The 20,063-nt window shown below is 37.7% G+C and overlaps 1 protein-coding gene across 2 annotated transcripts in view; it reads left to right on the top strand.

Annotated features, from left to right (window-relative positions):
• akap12b (A kinase (PRKA) anchor protein 12b) overlaps positions 1–20,063 on the top strand; it is a 65,881-nt gene that overhangs the window by 43,859 nt on the left and 1,959 nt on the right. The window contains exons 1-2 of one of the 2 annotated variants that reach the window (XM_055185692.2): positions 8,222–8,454; positions 13,969–18,504. In XM_055185692.2, the coding sequence (XP_055041667.2) occupies positions 8,430–8,454; positions 13,969–18,500 (4,557 nt within the window). In that variant the 5' untranslated portion in view covers positions 8,222–8,429 and the 3' untranslated portion in view covers positions 18,501–18,504. Of the gene's footprint in view, positions 1–8,221; positions 8,455–13,968; positions 18,505–20,063 lie in introns of those variants that run through there. The other variant, XM_055185691.2, reaches the window with a different exon arrangement.

The following is a 20,063-nucleotide window of genomic DNA, read 5'->3' as shown; positions in this document are numbered from 1 at the left end:
AAAAAGTAGAGTGTCTCTATAAGGTCTGATTGTGAGTTTATTTACTAGCGAGGACCACCTAAAACGTTGTTTTTTTACATGTTTCACTTATTATGTTATTTGTAAGGACATTCTCAAATATTTGGCCTTCACAAGTATAGCGCAACCTGTGCATACAAACACAGAGACAAATAAGAGGGAAATGATTGGTGTCCACTGTGCCAAAAATGTCTCGATGTCGCCAAAACTAACAAAAGAGAACGTAGCGCCCTCAATAATAAAGAAATAAACATTGTTACCACTTCCTTCCAACGTCTGGCTTTTTTAAAATGGTCACGGATACACAGCTACAGACTTATGCATGCACCTGATTTAACTCAAGTACCGCTATACTTGTGCTTACATTCGCAGAAAAATGACAGACGCTTTATTTAATAATTGACTTGCGTCAATTATGCACCAGGCATGCATCAAATACATACAGTATATACAATAGTCTCCAGAAGAATATGGCTCATACACATTAGCTTGGCTGCCAGGGGGTTAGGAGTGAGCGACTTGAGAGAGTCCAGAAAGTGAGCTCAACCATTATCTCATACACAGTCCTCCCCCACTAAGTGTGTGTGAGTTGTGCTTCGGTTTTTACTTTGATAACATATGGGTTTGTGCTCACATCAAACCTGTTTTAACAGGCTGTTTGTGATTATCTGTTTATCTAAGGAATTCTGTCTTACCGACATAAGTGTGTATCTTTACTGTACATTTTCTTTTTGCTGTTTGTTTAGTGCGTTTAATCTTTTCTGTGAACCACAGAGAGCTTCATTGTCATGATGGGTGATCGTCTGGTGTTTTTTTTTACTATTTGGGATTTGAATCTTTGGCATTTGGCATTGCCTAAATGTAATAGTAAAGGTAAAGAAAAGGGCCGCACTTTGCATATAAAACGTATATTTATTTGCACAGACGCGTTTCGGCTTTGCGCCTTCCTCAGTGTGCTTGAGTAAATGTAATAGTATAAAAATGCAAAGTCGGCAACACCAAAGCTCCAAAAGTATGAAAAATGTTTATTATTAAAAACTATTGCATGGCAGAGGTGACGTTTCGAGCATGCATGCTCTTCATCAGACCATTGCCTAAATGTAAAATGTAAAGCAAAATCTGAGCTAGTATTTCAACTCAGATTCCTTGTAGATTGTGATTGTCTTGTTTTCTGGATAATACACATGGATTTGATTTCTTGAGAGACTTTATACATTTCATACTAAGAGTGTGGTTCTGTACTTAGTGTGCTGTTCTTCAGATATACACACAGAAATGAGGTAAGCTGAGATGACGTGCGATTGGAATTTGGGAAACGTGCAGAGAAAGCAACGAGGAAAGTGTAAATATGTGTTTGATTAGGTTGAATTCATTACATTTGTGGCAATATAGAATATTATCAACGAACAAAGAAATGAAAAGTACATTAAAGCAAAACAGAAAGGATTTGTTTAATAATAAAAAAAGGGTGTTGTAGTTTTTTTTACTTTTGTTTCACGTTTACATTAACATAAACAAAAAAATGGTCATAATATGTACCTCAGCTGTCACTGGGGCGGTACCCTTTCAAAAAGTAAAGCTTTGCACCTCAGAGGTACATATTTGTACCAAATGTATACACATCTGTAGCTAATGGTACATATTAGGACCTTTTTAAAGTGGACATATCACAAAAATCTGACTTTTTCCATGTTTACGTGCTATAATTGGGTCCCCAGTGCTTTTATCAACCTAGAAAATGTGAAAAATATCAATCCAGTAACTTAGTTTTGGTAAACCATTCTCTGCAAGCATGTGAAAAAATAGCTCATTGAAATTTGACTCCCCCGTGATGTCAGAAGGGGATAATAACACCCCTAAATCTGCACTATCCAACCACAGTGATCAGCTCATTTGCATTTAAAGGAAAACACCTCAAAACGGCACATTTTTACTCACACCTACAAAGCGTTAACATGCTATAATAAATTATCTGTTGGGTATTTTGAGCTAAAACTTCACATATGCACTCTGGGGACACCAAAGATTTATTTGACATCTTAAAAAGATCTTGGGAAATGTCCCCATATTTTGATCATTTTTTCAGTAAATGATAATAACGCACATTCAACATGCTGTCTGGGTGGAGGGCTCTGAGCTTGGAATTTTAACCCGAACCCTGAGTACTGCCCCCACTTCAACTGGAATAGATACCAGTAAAGAGTGAGAAGATGAGGCGGAGGAGGGATTGAATTTGGACATGCCTTGATGCCTTCCTGCCTTGGAAAGCTGCCTCAGAAGGCAGCAATTTAGAGTTTTCAGACGCAGCCTATATTAAAAAGTAGCCCTTCAGATTGTTTTATCTATTGTCCCTTTCCCACAAAAAATGTTGGAGACACACTATTACCCATTATCCTCATTATCTTCTAGATCATGGGCGGAGCGAGGGGGTGGCTTCTGGGGCTCAAGCCCCGAATGTTTTGTCAAAAGCCCTGAATCTTTTCAGATCTGTAAAATGAATTCATCCAGTACGCTAGGTGGCGGCATTCATCTTTAAACTCTCCAGTCCCCCACTCCAGTGAAAACAAATGAGAGATGCGAGTTGAAGGCAAATTAATATGCTGAATCCCCCCACAGTAAACGCATTTTCAAAGTCTCTTTATTATTACAGTGCTTTCGTTATTACTGTAAGTGTATATTTATAGTTATGTGATGTAAATACTGTTAAATAGGTCAACTTATTTATTATCTGCATGGCTAATGGCGAATGTTAGCGCTCTGATCTGCCTGCTCTGCTGGACACTGTCATTGGTAACGTTATATTTAAAGTATATTTAATCACAAAACTTTGAAAAAACCTTGCTCATTGTACATTTCCCTTTTTTATAGATGGATATACGATTTATTGTTTTAAGACGTCAGAAGTAAGAAGGTGAGAATAGTTACTTAGGCAACTTATGTTTTGTCCATATGCATTTCTTAATTTCGCAATGATTTCACCTCAGAAATACATTGATAGACAGTTATAAAATGTGAATTCTCAATCTCTTACATTAAAATATCCTTATGTGTGATAATTGTCAGTGCAAATAGGGAGAGAGAGAGAACGCTTTCATAAGCAGGTGAGAAATTGTTCTGTCAGTGAAGTCAAAATTGTTATTCTTTCTTATGTAGCTTTATAGTTACTGGATTAGCCTACAGCAAATTTAGCCTATTTTTGAATAAGAGAAGTTAAAGTTTCATTGTCAAAATTTGTTATGTTACAGTTTCAAAATGACAATACAGAGAACCTTGCTGTGTTCTCTGTATTGTCATTTTGAAACTGTAACATAAAATTTTTTGACAATGACACTTTAACTTCTCTTATCCAAAAAAAAAAAGGATAAGATTGGATTAAAAAAATAGTAATCAGCTGCCATAAATAGAGAAAAAATATTAGCAGGGGACCATGCTTTGAAACCCCCAGATTTGGGCTAAGCCCCCAAAGTCTACAATGTCTGGTTCCGCCCCTGTTATAGATAAGCAGAATCTGAAATGGTACAGGTTAACACTTTACATGTGAAAGTCAAATTATTGTCTTAGTCCAACTGAAATCTAATGTTTAAAGTGCATGTAAACTTACTGTATGTTTCGACCAGAGTGTAGCCAAGATGTAAATGATGATGTAACTCTTAGTACTGAGATGACGGTTGTAACAGCTCATTAAGTAGTTATGTACTATAGCTAATAATATCACAATGTCCATTCTGAAAATGCGTAATAGACTCAGGAACAAGGAATGATCTAACAGTGAAGGAAACACAAAGGGAACAGGAAGCAATGACCCAAAAATGAGCATGCTTCCTGCATAGCATTCCTCAGCTTCCTTTATCCATAGAAAGCGAAGGAAACGGCAAGAAAAGTAAAGTTTGAAATAAAGGCATAAGCCATGAAAATAAAAAATGGATTAGAGTATTAGTTTCTAAAGAAATTTGTAAGTAAAAGCATTTGAAAAGTACATAATGGAAATATTACAGTTTGGATAATGCTGGAAATCTAGACAGTCGGATCTGCTCATGTACCTCTCATTTCCCTTTCCTCCCATTATTTTGACATCATCTTCCTGGCTCGAAGAATGCGTGCTCAGATGAGGGCGTGTGTATTTAAAAGTATGTGTGTACGTGTGAGTCGGGGTCTGCAATGACGTCACAGCATCCCTTGCAAGCCCCTAGGCCAGTGGGAAGCCCACCTCCTCTCGTTCCCAGCCAAAACAAACCCCAGCTTACCGCTCACGTTTCCCTGATGTAAGAGATAACATGGATGCCTTTTTGGGTGTCGGTTTTACCACGCTTGCCTAGAATGTCACTGCCTTTTGTTGGTTGTTCCATGCCAGCAAAACGGTTTCTCATTTCTTATCACATCTTGAAACGAAGTCATTCATGTTAAATGTGTCTTCCCAGTACTACTCAAACATGACTCAATTGTGAGAGATACATGGTACAGGAAATGTTCAAAACAATCATCCTCTTTTCAGGAATGTTTGTTACTGTAAAATGAGTGTGAGTCACATTGTAAAACTTTCTTTAGTGTGAGGGAGTCTGTGCATATTGAATTCCACTCCTATAGAGTCACTGAGCACAAAAAGCCTTTCCCATGTGTCAGATTCCTGTGATCTGGGCCCCATGACACTGTCTGCCATAGGCTCCTATAGATCACAATAAAGTCTGAGGACAGCTATTCATTAGCTATTCAAGAGGAACTAGGCACTACTTGTTGCCTCTAGTATTGCACCCAAACACTTAAAGTTGGGTTCAGGTTTTGGCCACATTCCAATACACTCAATAATATAATTTTAATACAATTTGTGCATGGTAAAGTTGTGTTATTTACTATACTACACTGTAAAAAATCCTTGTTGCACTTAAATTTGAAAGTTTACTCATTTCAGCCTTCTTGGAGTTGCTATACATTATAAAAATAAAGTTGAATTAGCTGAAGTTATAACTTCTCAGTAGTCAATTATGTTAAAGTTAATTGTATTTTCAAATTGAAACTTAAAGGTGCAATGTGTACATTTTAGCGGCATCTAGTGGTGAGGTTGCGAATTGCAACCAACGGCTTAGTCCACCGCTCACCCCTTGCTTTTGAAACACATAGAGAAGCTACGGTAGCCGCCACCGGACAAACATGTCATCGTCGGAGACAACTTAATACAAAAAATTGTCCGTTAAGGGCTTCTGTAGAAAAATGCCGGCACAAAATGGCGACTTCCATGTAAGGGGACCCCCGGTGTATGTAGATAAAAACTTCTCATTCTAAGGTAATAAAAACATAACGGTTCATTATGAAAGGTCTTTATACACCCCTGATAATATAGTTTTGTATATTATTTAGCATTTCTGTCAAGAGGTCCTTCTAAAAATTACACACTGCACCTTTAAAGGGATAGTTCACCCAAAAATGAAAATTCTGCCATCATTTACTCACTCTTTTGTTGTTACAAACCTGTAAAAATTTATTTGTTCTGATGAACACGAAGGAAGATATTTGTAAAGAATTGTGGTTTGTAACCAAACCATTCATGAGCCCCATTCACTATAGTTTTCTTTTTCCCACACTGCAAAAAATAATTTACACATTGTGTGTGTCATGCCATTTAATGCGTTATTTCATGTTAAAATAAATGAAAGGGACAACACAAGTTGTGTTAAAAACAGTGATGGGAGTAACTCGTTACAGTTAATTTTGTTACTGTAATTCCACTTCTTTTAGCGGTAATAAACATGTAATTAAGTTTTTTTTTAATCAAGTAACACAGTTACAATTAGTGAAATTTAAATAAGTTGGTTACTTACGTTACTCTATTTTGTGATAAATGAACACTTGCAGACAAGACATTTCTGATCTAACGTTGCAGGACCATGGGGGGTGGCACAATGAATAATAACAAAGAAGGTGTGTTAGTATAGGGACGACACATTTAATGTTCATTTATCACAAAATAGAGTAACGTGAGTAACCAACTCATTTAAATTTCACTAATTGTAACTGCGTTATTTGTTTTTAAAAAAAAACGTTGTTACATGTTTATTACCGCTAAAAGTTGTGGAATTACAGTAACAGAATTAATTGTAACGCGTTACTCCCATCACTGTTTTTAACACAACTTGTGTTGTCCCTTTCATTTATTTTAACATGATATAACGCCTTAAATGGCATGACACACACAATGTGTAAAAAATTAACACATCATTTTTTGCAGTGTACTATAGAAGTGAATGGGGCTCACGATCGGCTTGGTTACAAACATTCCCCAAAACATCTTCCCTCGTGTTCACCAGAACAAAGACATCTACACAGGTTTGCAACAACATGAGAGTGAGCAAACGACGACAGAATTTTCAACCTTGGGTGAACTGTCCCTTTAAAAAGTTATGTGCAACCAGGAATTTTTACATTGTGGGTACCGTATTTGATAGTACGGTAGCACAGATAGTTACCCACCTGAAAAATTTCTCATGATCTTGTAATTTTGTAATCTGAAGGTGTATGCTTCAGTGTTTAAAATTACTTTCGTAGACAAAAATATAACTGTGCTTTATTTCGGTTAATTTATTTCTTTAGAAAACTGAAATATTTAAAAATGTTTGAAAAAATATCACAATATTTCCAAAATGGATGACCAAATAATAAAAAGGCAGTCAGTAATAGCCCATAATAAATGGAAATTCCTTCAGTGCTGTTTTAAAAAGTATCTTAGGGCAGTGGTTCTCAAACTGGGGGCCGTGAGATGGTGCCAGGGGGCCCCAGTTTTATGACATTTTATAAAATACATTAATTTATCATGAATTATATCTAATTAAACCTAATAAAAATAAGGCTACTAACCAACAGCACTACTTTGTATAATTTAATATGTTTTGTTTAATTCAAATTTTAAGTTTTAGAACTGTACATTTTCTTTGGGAGGGGCACGAAGGAATGTACCGTACATTAAGGGGGCCGCATGCTGAAAAAGTTTGAGAACCAGAACCACTGTCTTAGGGTGAAACCTCAAAAAGCTGAGTGGCAAAATACCAAGAGTACAATTTTGCAAATTCTAGGCTATTCTGAAGATGCTAAAATATACCCGTTTATTTTGGATGCTTTTAGTCACAACATAAGTTAAAATTGTGCATTTCCACAGTTTGATAAGTCTTATTCTCAAGTGTGGACAAATATAAATAAAGAATTCGAGTAGGTGTTTATGTAACTGAATAAGAATGTGCCCATGAGAGCCATCAGTTTAATTAGCTTAAGAGAAAAATACCATCTTAACAATCTAATTTGTTTCTGCATATCCTGGTGGCTCCAGACCAAACTGGATTAAAGTGGCTATCACCCATTTAGAGGAAGAATCTACCTGGAATTCACACATTCCATAGGAACAATAGCAAGGTGTGAGATCTGATTAAACCCCTCTTTTCTAAGGAATTTCACTGGCATTATTCAACCATCCTCCTTCAAAAAAAGTTCAATGAACTAGACGACGCCATACACCAGTTTACACTGAATGAACCATTAGCACACATTGAAGTGAAAAGCTCATTAGTGCTAGATGTTCCAGGAAGCAAATTAGAAATGTACATGTATTTACTTAATGTGTGTGTCCAGGCAAGGAAATAATCTTTAAACGCTATAAAATGCATTTCTTTTACATAAGACTGCATGTATTTTTAGGTTTATGGATTAAAGGCAGAACATGATGCGGATGAGAGATAAAACAAGACTTTAACAGAGTGTAAGTGAGATGATGCAGAAGGATAGTATATACCAGAACATTGTAGATGTCCTCGTCTTACCCCCAGTCAACCTTAAAGACATATGGAAACTGTTGACTAAAGACAGAAGAGATAATGAAAGAAGAGATGGAGCTCTGCAAAACATCACATAATAAAAAATCTATTTGATATAGTGTGTGTAACCCTCTATTCACACATACGCACACCCTTCAACTATGCATTGACAAAATCTGTCGCTTTGTATGTGAAAAGTAAAACGAAATGTTGGAGTTTGTAGTGGGTGGAGGAAGTGAAGAGTGGAGGAGGAAAGAGGAGGGAAATTCATTCAGTATAGTGGGGCAGTGAACAGCTGACAAAAGCTGAGGAGGGGCAGTGGGGTGGGGTGCGGGGGGCTGCAATAGGGTGGGGTGGTCTCACATAGGACATGTGTCAGTGTCTGTTGAAATGTGTGTTACCCTCCCGCTCCGCTCACTTTTACTCAGAAACTCAGAAGAGAGGACTTCCCTCCAAACAGGCTCAGAAGAGAGAGAGAGAGAGGACAGGAGAAACTAGTGCAGCCAATCAGATACTTACAGTTTCAGAGGAAGTGGGAGTTCAGAAAGCATCACTGTTTAAACTACTTTATTTAAACAATTCTTTTATTTTTGGAGAAGTCATCACAAAGGTTTTGAAATGCTTGGGACAATAACTCTAACAGGTAAGATGCATCTAAAACTTGATTTTTTTGGGGGGGGCAGTTGGGGTTAAAAAAAATCTGCTTATAAGTGAGTTTTATGATTATTAGGTCATTTTATTTTATTTTATTCAATATTCTTGTAAAGTTTGTGGGTGAATTTAAGAGTCTGTTGCATCATTGTGTAAAGGGTGTTGTTTTTAGATTCAAATCTGTATCTGTACCTCTGGGGGCTGCTTTAAATTAATTTCCCCTCAGTATTGTATAGTTGTATCTCAAGGTAACTTTTTTGTTCAAGTATGTGTGAGAGCTTGTATGTGTTTGCTTTAATAGAATTTCGGTAACTTTAGCAATTTCGTAACTGTTTCAAAGTAAAATGTTTAAGAAATTGATTCACTGGCAGAGAAGGGTTCCAGTTTTTTAGAAAGCCAGATTCTCATTAGTTGATTGAAGTACCAACACCATTAGATTTATGGAGTCTCAGAAAGAAGATCAACTTCAGCTTGGTGGGTTTATTCGTGTACTTTATGGTATTCTTGAAAGTGCCCAGTGCTGATGGGCTTCAGGGGTCTCAGATGTTCTTCTTGTGAGGAATTTTAATTAGTTTTGTAAGCCTCTCAGATCTTGGTCAGGGTTCTGTGGAGTCACAATAGGTGGTATGGGTGTATGGAGTTGATTACCTGCTGTAGAGAGACTTCAGAGTGTGTTTTGATAAGCTGGAAATGTATATAAGGAATTTGTTTAGATATTTTGTCTTGATTGGTATCATATGTCTTTCTTTAATTGACTCGCTAGACTTTAATGTGCAACAGTTTATGGATGTATATCATTGTTTTTAACTTTAAAATGAAAATTACTCATCCTCATGTTGTTCTAAACATTAATTTCTTTTTTCTGATGAACATAAAAGAAGATATTTTGAGAAATGATGGTAAACACACAGCAGATAGTAACCATTGACTCCCATAGTAGGAACAAATATTTTTGAAGTGTTGTGATAAATGATGAAGAAAATATTTTGATAAATTATGGTAAGCACAAAGAGGACCCATTAAATTCCATCATATTTTTTATTCCTACTATGGAAGTCAATGGTCACTATCTGCTGTATGTTTACCATCATTTCTCAAAATATCTTCTTTTGTGTTCATTGGAAAAAATTGAAATTCATACAGGTTTACAACAACATGAGGATGAGTAATTTTCATTTTAAAGTGAACTATCCCTTTAATATCCATGTTCACCCCTCTCTCAATGGGAGCTGGAGTCCATAGTGTAGTTATTTACTGTCGGAGGTGGGGCATTGGGCTCCGTAGGGGCCGACAGTCAGTCTATCGCCGAGTCCTCCTGCAACTTACCAAAACTCTCTTACTCTACTAATGAACAGCCTATATTTGCATGTAACAACAAGGGGTGGGGGGTTGTTGACTGTTACTAAAGACCCCCTCATCTTAACAAACATCCACCACCCTGCCCCCATCTCCACAGAAACCCCAACTATCACACCACTGTGATTTCAGATGGCATCCGCCCCCACCCATTCCAAAAAGCTCATCTATGGTTATCCACACATTAGAAGCCACAACAGACGCGCCATCGAATTCCTAGGCTCGAATTTCCCCAGTCAGAGACATCACTGAGACAAAAGCAAATGTATTGCGACTGGGTGGCTTCAACAAGCTTTTGGCCCGTTTTGTCTCTCTTTTAGACTCGCGGACAAATACACCCCTTAACAAACAGAGCCTCCCTGTCTCCAGCTGTGAAAGGCAACTGCAACAAGTCTTTTTGCATGAGAATGTGTGTCCTACAAACCACTACAACAGTGTAAGCAGAAACCTCTGGGATCACATTCAGTAGACATCTGTAATGTAGTAACAATGAATTGAGAGCATATAGTTGCAGACCTTTATACTTTTGCATCTAAAGTGCTGTTCTTCTAACATGATTGCATTTCCAAAAAAACTGCATCTCTGCATGATTTTGGGCAGTTTTTTATATTTGCAGGCCCATTTTAAATGTTTGCATAAAGCATTAAAGTACTGCTAAAATGCACACACATCAATATTTTACTAAAGTAAGCTCTTGGTTTGTTTGTTTTGTATATCATCAAGAATGAGTCGTTTCTATCACTCTACATGGCGTCCCATAATGCCCTCTGCTCATAATACAACCAGGATTGTAGTTTCAGTTCTGTGGCAGACAATAGTGTAGGGCCCCCACCCATTTTAGCCAAAGCAGGAAAAACTAGGGGCCCATTGTGAGACAAAGGGAACAACACAATACAGTCTTCCTAAGCTAAAGTTTAGGATTTTGTTTGGTTTGCAGGGGGGTGGTTAGCTGTATTACGGGGGAAGGGGATACAGTTGCACCCATTTTCAACATAGAATTGTGGTATTAGTTTGGTGCTTACTAAACACACATTAGAAGAGCCTCTCCCTTATTTTAAACCATTAGAAAATGAATAAATTGATATTTCACATTTACAAACCACAGCATTTAATAAGATAACATTTACATTATATTTATGCATTTGGAAGATCCATTACACTGTACAAAATTGCTGTAGTTATACAGCTGGTTGCCGGTAACTTGCTGTAGATTTGAATTTATGTTATTTACTTTTTTATTATGTTTGTCTTTACAGAATAAAACTATAAAATGCAAAGCATTCTGGTAACCAGAAAGCCTCATCAACACTGTAAAAAAAATCGGTAGAAATTACAGTATTACTGGCAGCTGAATGCCAGTAACTTACTGTAGATTTAAATTTATGTTATTTACTTTTTATTATCTTTGTCTTTACAGAATAAAACTATAAAATGCCAAGCATTCTGGGAACCAGAAATCCTCATTAACACTGTAATAAAATCAGTAGAAATTACCGTATTACTGGCAGCTGATTGCCAGTAACTTACTGTAGATTTACATTTATGTTATTTACTGGCAACATTAAACATTAAACTTTAACAAGTCTTAGTCTTTACAGAGTAAAACTAAAATAACAGCATCAAGCAAAGCATTCTGGGAAACAAAATCTGGAGCAAAAAACAGAAAAAGGTCGATGATGATTTCTGGTTCCCAGAATGCTTTGCATTAGGCTGTTATTGTATAGTTTTATTCTGTAAAGACAAAGACTTTTTTTATTTAATATTTATTTAACTTTGAACAAACTCTTGCCAGTAAATAACATAAATTAAAATCTACAGTAAGTAACTGGCAAACAGCTGCAAGTAACACTGTAATTTCTACCACATTTTTTTTTACAGTGAACCTTTTTCTGTTTTTTCCTTCAGATTTTGGTTCCCAGAGTGCTTTGCATGATGCTGTTATTTTAGTTTTATTATGGAAAGATAAAGACTTCTTAATGTTTAATGTTTATTTAATTTTGAACAAACTCTTGTCAGTAAATAACATAAATTTAAATCTACAGTAAGTTACTGGCAAACAGCTGCCAGTAATACTGTAATTTTTAACAGTGTATCCAAAGCAACAAGGTATACATTTTATCAGTATTTGTGTTCCTTGGATCGAACCCACAATGTTTTGCCACTGAGCTACATAAACAGCAGCACAATTTTAATTTAATGACTCTGTAAATATGAAGCATTTCTTTTGTTTAGCGTAAGATTTTGCTTAATCCTATCCATTACAAGTCACGTGTAAAATAGTAATTGACAAAGACATTTCAGAGCACCATATAAATCATTTCGGTCTCTCATGCCGCACCTTTATCTCAGCCTGTGTCATTCAGGAATGTAGGAAGCCAAGTAATGCAATATCCGTGCATTAAAAATGCTTGGAATTTGTTTTTAAAGTCACTGGGTGGGTTTGCAGACCCCAGAGCAAGCAGAGCCAGATGTGAACGGTCCTTTGCTAGGTTGGATGTCAAAGGGAAACTGGGCCTCTAGGAGGCCCACACCACTTACGAACCCGACTCCCCCTTCCTAGCCCCACACCCTTATATCCAACCCACTCCTGTCAAAACACAGATAGACAAGGAAGGAATTTAAGACATGAGTTTGTGTGTGTTCTTGTTTATCCCACCTGTCATTTAAGTTGTTACATTTTGGCTTGGGTGCTTAAGAATTGGGCACATGAGCAGGCTTAATAATAAGGATTAATAACAGAATATGACAACAGACCTCCACTTCCTTATGTGTTTGTGGTTTTTTAATAAATCAGATCAGTGTCTTTGGCAGTGCAGCCTGCATAACTGTGAAGCTTACTACATGGAAATTTCCCGTCGTAGTCTTGATGTTGAATGTTGTCATCATCAGCTTATTCAGTTCTTGCTCACAGGAAAGAGTTCAGCACATGTAAACTTCATATCAAATTTCCATCGTATGCTTGATTAAATCTGTATAGGGGGTGAAAATATTTTTGCACGTTTTCTAGAAATATGGCTCTGATTTCCCGAAAGGGCCTCAACCCTCCATCTTGACTTAATTATACGACTAGATCATGTATATTGCTTTTATTACTCTGATTTGTTTTTTTGCACTTGGCTTTTGGCAGTTCATAGAAAATGAAAATTTTCTTTAATTTCATATCATTTTTTTTTATTTTATGAATTTTATGCACTGCAAAAAATGACTTTCTTATATTTTTTTTGTTTTTAGTACAAATATCTAAAATTTCTTAAATCAAAATGACCTAAGAAAATAAGTCTAGTTTTAGACAAAAAATATACAGTGAATTTGTGCTTAAAACAAAAAATCTGCCAATGGGGTGAGAAACTTTTTCTTGAATTAAGTGTTTAAGAAAAAAGTAATCTTATTTCAAGATTTTTTTCTCACCCCATTGGCAGATATATGCTCGTTTTAAGCACAAATTCACTTAAATTGTATATTTTTTGTCTAAAAACTAGACTTATTTTCTAAGGTCATTTTGCTCATCAAGAAAATACATGTTGATTTAAGAAATTGTAGATATTTGTACTAAAAACAAGATAAAAATACTAAGTAAGAAAGTCATTTTTTGCGGTGTATCATGTACACTGCAAAAAATGATATTCAAGAAAAAAATTCTTAGTATTTTTGTCTTGTTTTCAGTAAAAATATCTAAAAATTTCTTTTTCTTGACGAGGAAAACGACCCATGAAAATAAGTCTAGTTTTTAGACCAAAAATATCAAATTTAAGTGATTTTGTTCATAAAACAAGCAACAAATCTGCCAATGGGGTAAGCACATTTTTCTTGAATTTAGTGTTTAAGAAAAATGTTCAAGATTTTTTTTGCTTACCCCATTGGCACATTTTTTTGCTTGTTTTATGCATGAAATCCCTTATATTTGATATTTTTTGTCTAAAAACTAGACTTATTTTCTTGGGTCGTTTTGCTCATAAAGAAAAATCATCTTAATTTAAGAATTTTTCGATATTTTTACTGAAAACAAGACAAAAATACTAAGAATTTTTTTTCTTGAAAATCATTTTTTGCAGTGTAAATTCATGTAAATGTAAGTGTTGTATGTTCATTGATTATCTAATTAAAAATTATTAAGATATTTTACTGAAACTTGTATGTTTTTTCATTGCAGTTGGCCAAACGGACACCATCTCCCAAAAAGAAGAAAGTCCTGATACAATTGAAGTGCATCAGGAAGAGGCTGCTCCACAGGTTAATGGAGAGAAAGGAGATGATTCTGCAAATGCAGATGAAATTACTATCACAGAAGAGAAGGAAGTAGAGGAAAAACAAGAGGAGGCCAATGAGGTGGGCTTCAAAAAGATCTTCCGCTTTGTTGGATTCAAGTTCACACTGAAGAAGGATAAGAATGAAAAGACTGAACCTGTCCAGCTGCTGACAGTGAAGGAAGCAGATGGTGGTGCACAAGATCCAGCTTCTGAAGAAATTAAAGAGGAACTTACAACAGAGGAAGCTAAATCTGTGGAAGAGAAATCACCAGAAACAACAGAGAAAGAACAAGAGACAGCAGCTGAAGATGTGACTGTTAAGGCAGAGGAAACAACAGACAAACCTGCAGAAGATGCAGCAGCAGAGGCTGAAAAAAGCAGTGATGATGTGCCAGAGAAATCTGCAGAGGAATTGGAGGTTACACCAGAGAAAGAGCCAGAACCAGAAGTGCAAACTGATTCTACAAGTCCACTCTCTCAAGAGACTCAGAGTCCCTTCAGGAGATTTTTTACTCAGGGAATCTTTTCCAACCTGCGCAAGAAGACAAGCTTCAAGAAGTCCAAAGATGAGGAACAAGTGAAGGAAAAGTCTGCAGAGGAGGAAATTAAAGAATCTGATGAAGTAGCAGAGGATGCTGTTGATGGTACAGAGAAAGCAGAGGTGGATGCAGAGAAAGGACCAGTTGATGCCGAGCAGAAAGAGGAGCCAGCAGAAATTAAAACTGAAGCTGACACAGCTGAAATTGCTTCCACTGACACAGAGGAGCAAAAGGATCTTAAAGTAGAGGCTGAGGCTGCAAGTGAAGCTGAAACTCTGGCTCAAACTGAAACTGCTGAAGCTCCTGCTGCTGAAACTGCTGATGATGCACAGCCCATCGAAGATGCAAAGCCAACAAATGACAAGCCAGATGTCTCTGAAGTAGTGACCACTGAGGCTGAAATCCTGTCATCCCAGGAGAAAGCTAAGCCTCAGGGAAGCCCACTCAAGAAGCTGTTTACAGGAGCAGGTCTGAAAAAGCTGTCATCCAAAAAACAAAAGAATAAGAAAGAAGCAGAGTCAAAGCAAACAGAATCAAGCGAACAAGTTGCTGAACAAATCCAGTCATCCACTGAATCAGCTGAACCCCAGAAACCTGATAGTGGAGCATCTTCTCCAGAAGAATCTGTTGAGCATGTTGTAGAGGAGGTAATGCAAGCTGAAATGGCTCAAGCCGCGCAGCATGAGGGTGAACAAGTCACTTCTGACAGTGAGAAGAAGAAAGATGGAATTCTACCCTGGTCATCTTTCAAAAAACTAGTCACTCCAAAAAAACGTGTCAAAAGGCCTTCTGAGAGTGAAGATGAAGCACCTGCCGACAAACCTAAATCTTCTACTCTGTCTTCAACTGAGAGTGCAAGTGCCGTACTTGATGACAAAACTGATGAGCCTAAACCTTCTGAAGAAGCACCATCTGAGTCTAAAGAAGAAACACAGGTAGAATCTAAGGATGAGGCAAAACCTGAGAAGGCCGAACCAGTTGCAGAGGAGCCAAAAAGAAAAATGGATACCTCTGTTTCCTGGGAAGCTCTTATTTGTGTGGGGTCATCTAAAAAACGGGCCAGGAAGACTTCTGATTCTGACGATGAGGAGCCTAAGATTGAGGAAGAAGTGCAGCAGTCTGAAGAGGAGCAGGTGAAGACCACTGAGTCACCTGTTGTTAGTTCAGGTGAAGCTGACCATGAGAATTTGGCATCCTCACCTGAACCGGAGGAAGAGCTTGTTTCTACTTGGGAGTCCTTCAAGAGGCTGGTCACCCATAGAAAGAAACCAAAAGGAGAAGCTGATGAAGCCTCGGGCCCAGAGCAGCCAATGTCTGACAGTGAAATCCCCAAAGAAGAATCCTCCTTTTCTTTGAGGAAACTGATTCCACGCAGGAAAAAGAAGTCTGATGGTAAACATGACAAAGTCTCGTCTGATGTTGGCTCCGCAGAGGATGACTCTGACACTCCAGCAGTGGTGCCTCTGTCAGAATATGACAGTGAAACTGCTCCAGAAGTTGCTGTTAAGGCAGAGGAGGTGAAGGAGGAAACTGCAACAGTGACTCAGGTAAAGGCCCCAGCTGAAGACAGATCACCATCATGGATCTCAACTGCTGTGGAAAATATTGAGGATGCGATAGAAGGAAATCAACTCAGTGACATACCTGAAGAGGGAGACACCGCTGCCACACCTAAATCAGCTGACAGCACCATTGCTGAAGACGTTGTTGAGCTCACATCAGAGGCTGTTACTGCTCTTGAACAAGTAGAGGAAACAGAAATGGTTTCTGCTGTTTCACGTGTTACATCATCACCAGTTACATCAGGTGAGACAACTCCTGTCCCAGGTGATAATGTGGAGAAAAAGACTGAGGTAGTACTACAGGAAGCCGTGGAGACGATCACTGTTACCACAGGTGCCATGACTGTCACCATGACTGAGGAGCAAGAGATAAATGTTGTTTCCACAACTGATCCTATTCAAGTTGAGTCAGCTACCAAGGAAGAGAAAACCATCTTGGTTGCTCATGAGAAAACTGAGGCAACAACCATTTGCACCGGCCTCGACACTAAAGAAATACAGGTGGTGGAACAGGAGAGCCTCTTGAAGTCTACAGTCGAGTCTATCACAGTTGTTAGCCAGGTACTAGTCACAGAGATGGCTGTAGAAGACAAAATGGAAAAGCTTGAAAAGGCCAGCGTGACTGAGGATGAACTTCTCGAGGCACAGGTGAATGAAGTTCAGACAGACCTTAAAGATGAGCCTCAGATAACTTTAGAAAACGCTGTGGAGGAAAAAGTGCAGTTTGAAGAGGTGAAAGAAGAACCTGCAGCAGAGACTGTCACTGACATTCAAGAAGTAGCAGCAGTTAAGCTTGGAGTAATCAATGCAGTACAGCAGGAGCCAGAAATTCTCGAAGAGCCAGTGGTGGCTGAAGAAACCCACAGCGTTGAGGCTGAAGGTCCTGTTGAACCAACCATTGAAGAGTCAATCTGTGCCAAAACTGTAGAGGTCACTGAAGTTGCTGTTGCTGAAGGCGAGAAGATGCAAGTACTGGAGGATGTTAAAGAGTCAGTTGCCAGTGTTGAGGTAGCACCTGTTGAGGGTGTATCGATAGTTGTAACAGACGAGGTCACGGCAACCCTTCCAGATGTACCTGCTGCTGAAACCGCAAAGTCTAAGGAAGATCCCATTCCTGTTATTGCTCCCTCTGAAGAATTTGCAGTCATCAAAGAAACTGTATGTGTTATAAGCTCAACATCCGAGACATCCCAAACAGCAGTGCTAGCACAGGAAACAATTATGGAAAAAGTTCCCCTTGTTATTCCCACTGGTGACCACAAAATTCAGGTTATAGTGAATGATGTAGATGTTGTCTCTGCTCAAGGAGTAGTCGAGAGTGACATTGAAGTGGCCTCAACAAAAGTTACTGTTGTGGTAGAGGAAGCTTGTGACAGTGTGTTAAAAGAAACTGAACTGGTACAGGCAAACCAAGTAACAGAAGCAGAAATCATCGAGAAACAAAGCAGTGTCATTGTGCAGGAGGTCATTCAAAATGTTGTTGAGAACTTTGTGGAAACACATGAGGATAAAAAGGATGTTGAGGAAGTAAAGAGCTGTGAAGAGACTCCGGCGGCTCCTGAAATAATCGAGGAACCCACAACAGAAGTTTCAAAGGAAAAACCAGCACTAGAGGAACCAAGTACATCTGAGACTCTCTGCAAAGATGATGAACAAACTCGTATTATCATTGAGAAACCAACTATAACAGTCAGTGAAGCTGCGTTGATTGCAGAAACAGTCCCGGTGTCTCTCACAAGTGAAATTTCAGTTCAAAGTGAGGAGGTTGTAACAGTTTCTGTGACAACTGTGCATCAAGAAACAGAGGTAACAAAAAGCGAAGTTGATCTTAAGCAAGCAGAAGAAAAGACATGCGAAGAACAGTGTAGTGAGACCACAGAAAGTAAAGATGGAGAAAGTCAAGTCGAAGCCACTGAGACACCAGCTTCAGCAGCCACACCAGAGGAAAAGTGTCTGACTACTGAAACAACTGCTGTTGTAGGTGCAAGTCAAGAAGAGTTGGTGGCTGAAGAGTGTCGAGTGGCGAAGGAGGTACAGATTGAATCAGCACAGGAATTCGATGTTGGTGTCGTAAATGTAATAAATGCAGTCAGTGAACCTGTTCAAGACCCAGAGACAGTAGAAGACAGGCTTCAAAAAGACTTGAAAGAGCCCCAGACAAAAGCTTCAACACAGGACTCTAAAAACCAGGGAGAATCCGCAGATCCAGATTGTCAAAAGGCAGATGCGGCCAAAGAGGAGATTGATGCTGTGAAGACGGCAGATGCCATTGCAGTGGAGGAGGTGGCGAATGACATTGAACCCATTTCCACAGACGTTGTCACAGTGTCATGAGCAGGTTAGTCTTTATCCTTTATTTTTTCAAATACACTGGAAAAAGGATTCATTCAATTTACAAAATTTAAGGTAAGTTGTTGCAATCAATTTATTTAAGCTACATTTAAATAAACAAAAAATTTACAAAAAAAAATACTTTTGTTTAATTGTAGCTTAAATAAATTTATTGCAACCACTTACCTTAAAGGAACAGTATGTAAGAAATGTATATCAATTAATCATAAAATGGCCCTGATATGTCACTAGACATTAAGAAATCATTTTCATTTCAAATACTTATATATCACTCACAACAGTGGTCTGGCCAGGATAGTGTCATTTAAAAAGTGGAGTTGCAGCCCTCATCTGCAGTACCAGTTTTGGCCACAATCCTACATACTGTTCCTTTAAAAAAATGAGTAAATTGAATTAATAATTTTTTTCAGTGTAATATCAATTGCAAAACCAAATTAAATATATTGTAATATACAAAATATTATAAAAAACATTAAAAACATATTTTAAGGTTTTGTCCATCACAAAATCACCTTTTCCAAGGTGCCTTTTTAAAAACATCAATAGGTCTTAGCTTTATTAGGGGTGGATTTGCATTCGGCGAGATGAAAAAGCTTTTGTTCGATGTACCAGTAACCAAGGGACCTTCGATATCAAAGCAGGAATGCCGCAGCCTGACCCTTCACTTTGTATGCCGAGTCTTAAAGGGAAGCCGTGTGAAGAAAGATGAACTTGTGCTGAAAGACCGAGTAAAATTCACCCTGGCCCACCCCCTCCCTAATGCACAACCTCTTATTCTCTTCCCCTCATCAAAGCCTTCAATATGTAGTTTAATAAGATACACTTTGTATCCGATCACTTAAACACAATACTCGGTAGTCCCATAACAAAATGGAATTGAATGGTTTATTGATTGGAAAATCGGTATAAAGAAGAATGAGCAAAAATCGAATACATTACAAATAAAAAACAGAATAAAAACACAATACATTTCAAATAAAATAAATATTTTGCAGCAGATACAACAAAATGATTTTTGGTAGACTGAAAGGTAATAATCTACTAGGAGCACTAAATAAAAGGTAATATCAAGTTAGGTTTATGTGACCCTGTCCAAGCTAAAGTCTCATAATAAGATTAGAAGCATCAAATTCTTATTTTCGTTGTATTTCAAATATTTTTGTTTAAATGTAGCTTAAATTAATTGATTGCGACCACTTACCTTAAAAAATTTGAGTAAATTGAATTAATCATTTTTTTTCAGTGTAGCAGTAAAAATAATTTAAATCTGCTCAGCAAAATAAACCCATATAATTTCAGCCTATTATTCTTATTAACTGTAAACTGATCACTAAAGTAAAGGGACCAAAATGGGAACGGGGGAGAAGAGAGCTGGGTGTGTCTGCTAAATGTTTGATGAGTGCTAATGCAGCACTGCAGTAGAGCAGTGTCAGGTGAAATATAGCAGCACAGCTTGAGATTTGCTGCAGAAACCTCTCTCACTTTCCTCTTCGCCTTGGTGACTTGTGCTGAGTCATAAAAGCTGAGTGAGACGAAGGGGTGGAG

This window comes from Misgurnus anguillicaudatus, chromosome 18 (assembly GCF_027580225.2).
Source record: "Misgurnus anguillicaudatus chromosome 18, ASM2758022v2, whole genome shotgun sequence".
Taxonomy (NCBI): domain Eukaryota; kingdom Metazoa; phylum Chordata; class Actinopteri; order Cypriniformes; family Cobitidae; genus Misgurnus; species Misgurnus anguillicaudatus.
The sequence above is the reverse complement of the archived record's forward strand: the minus strand, read 5'-3'. Positions and strand labels throughout refer to the sequence as shown.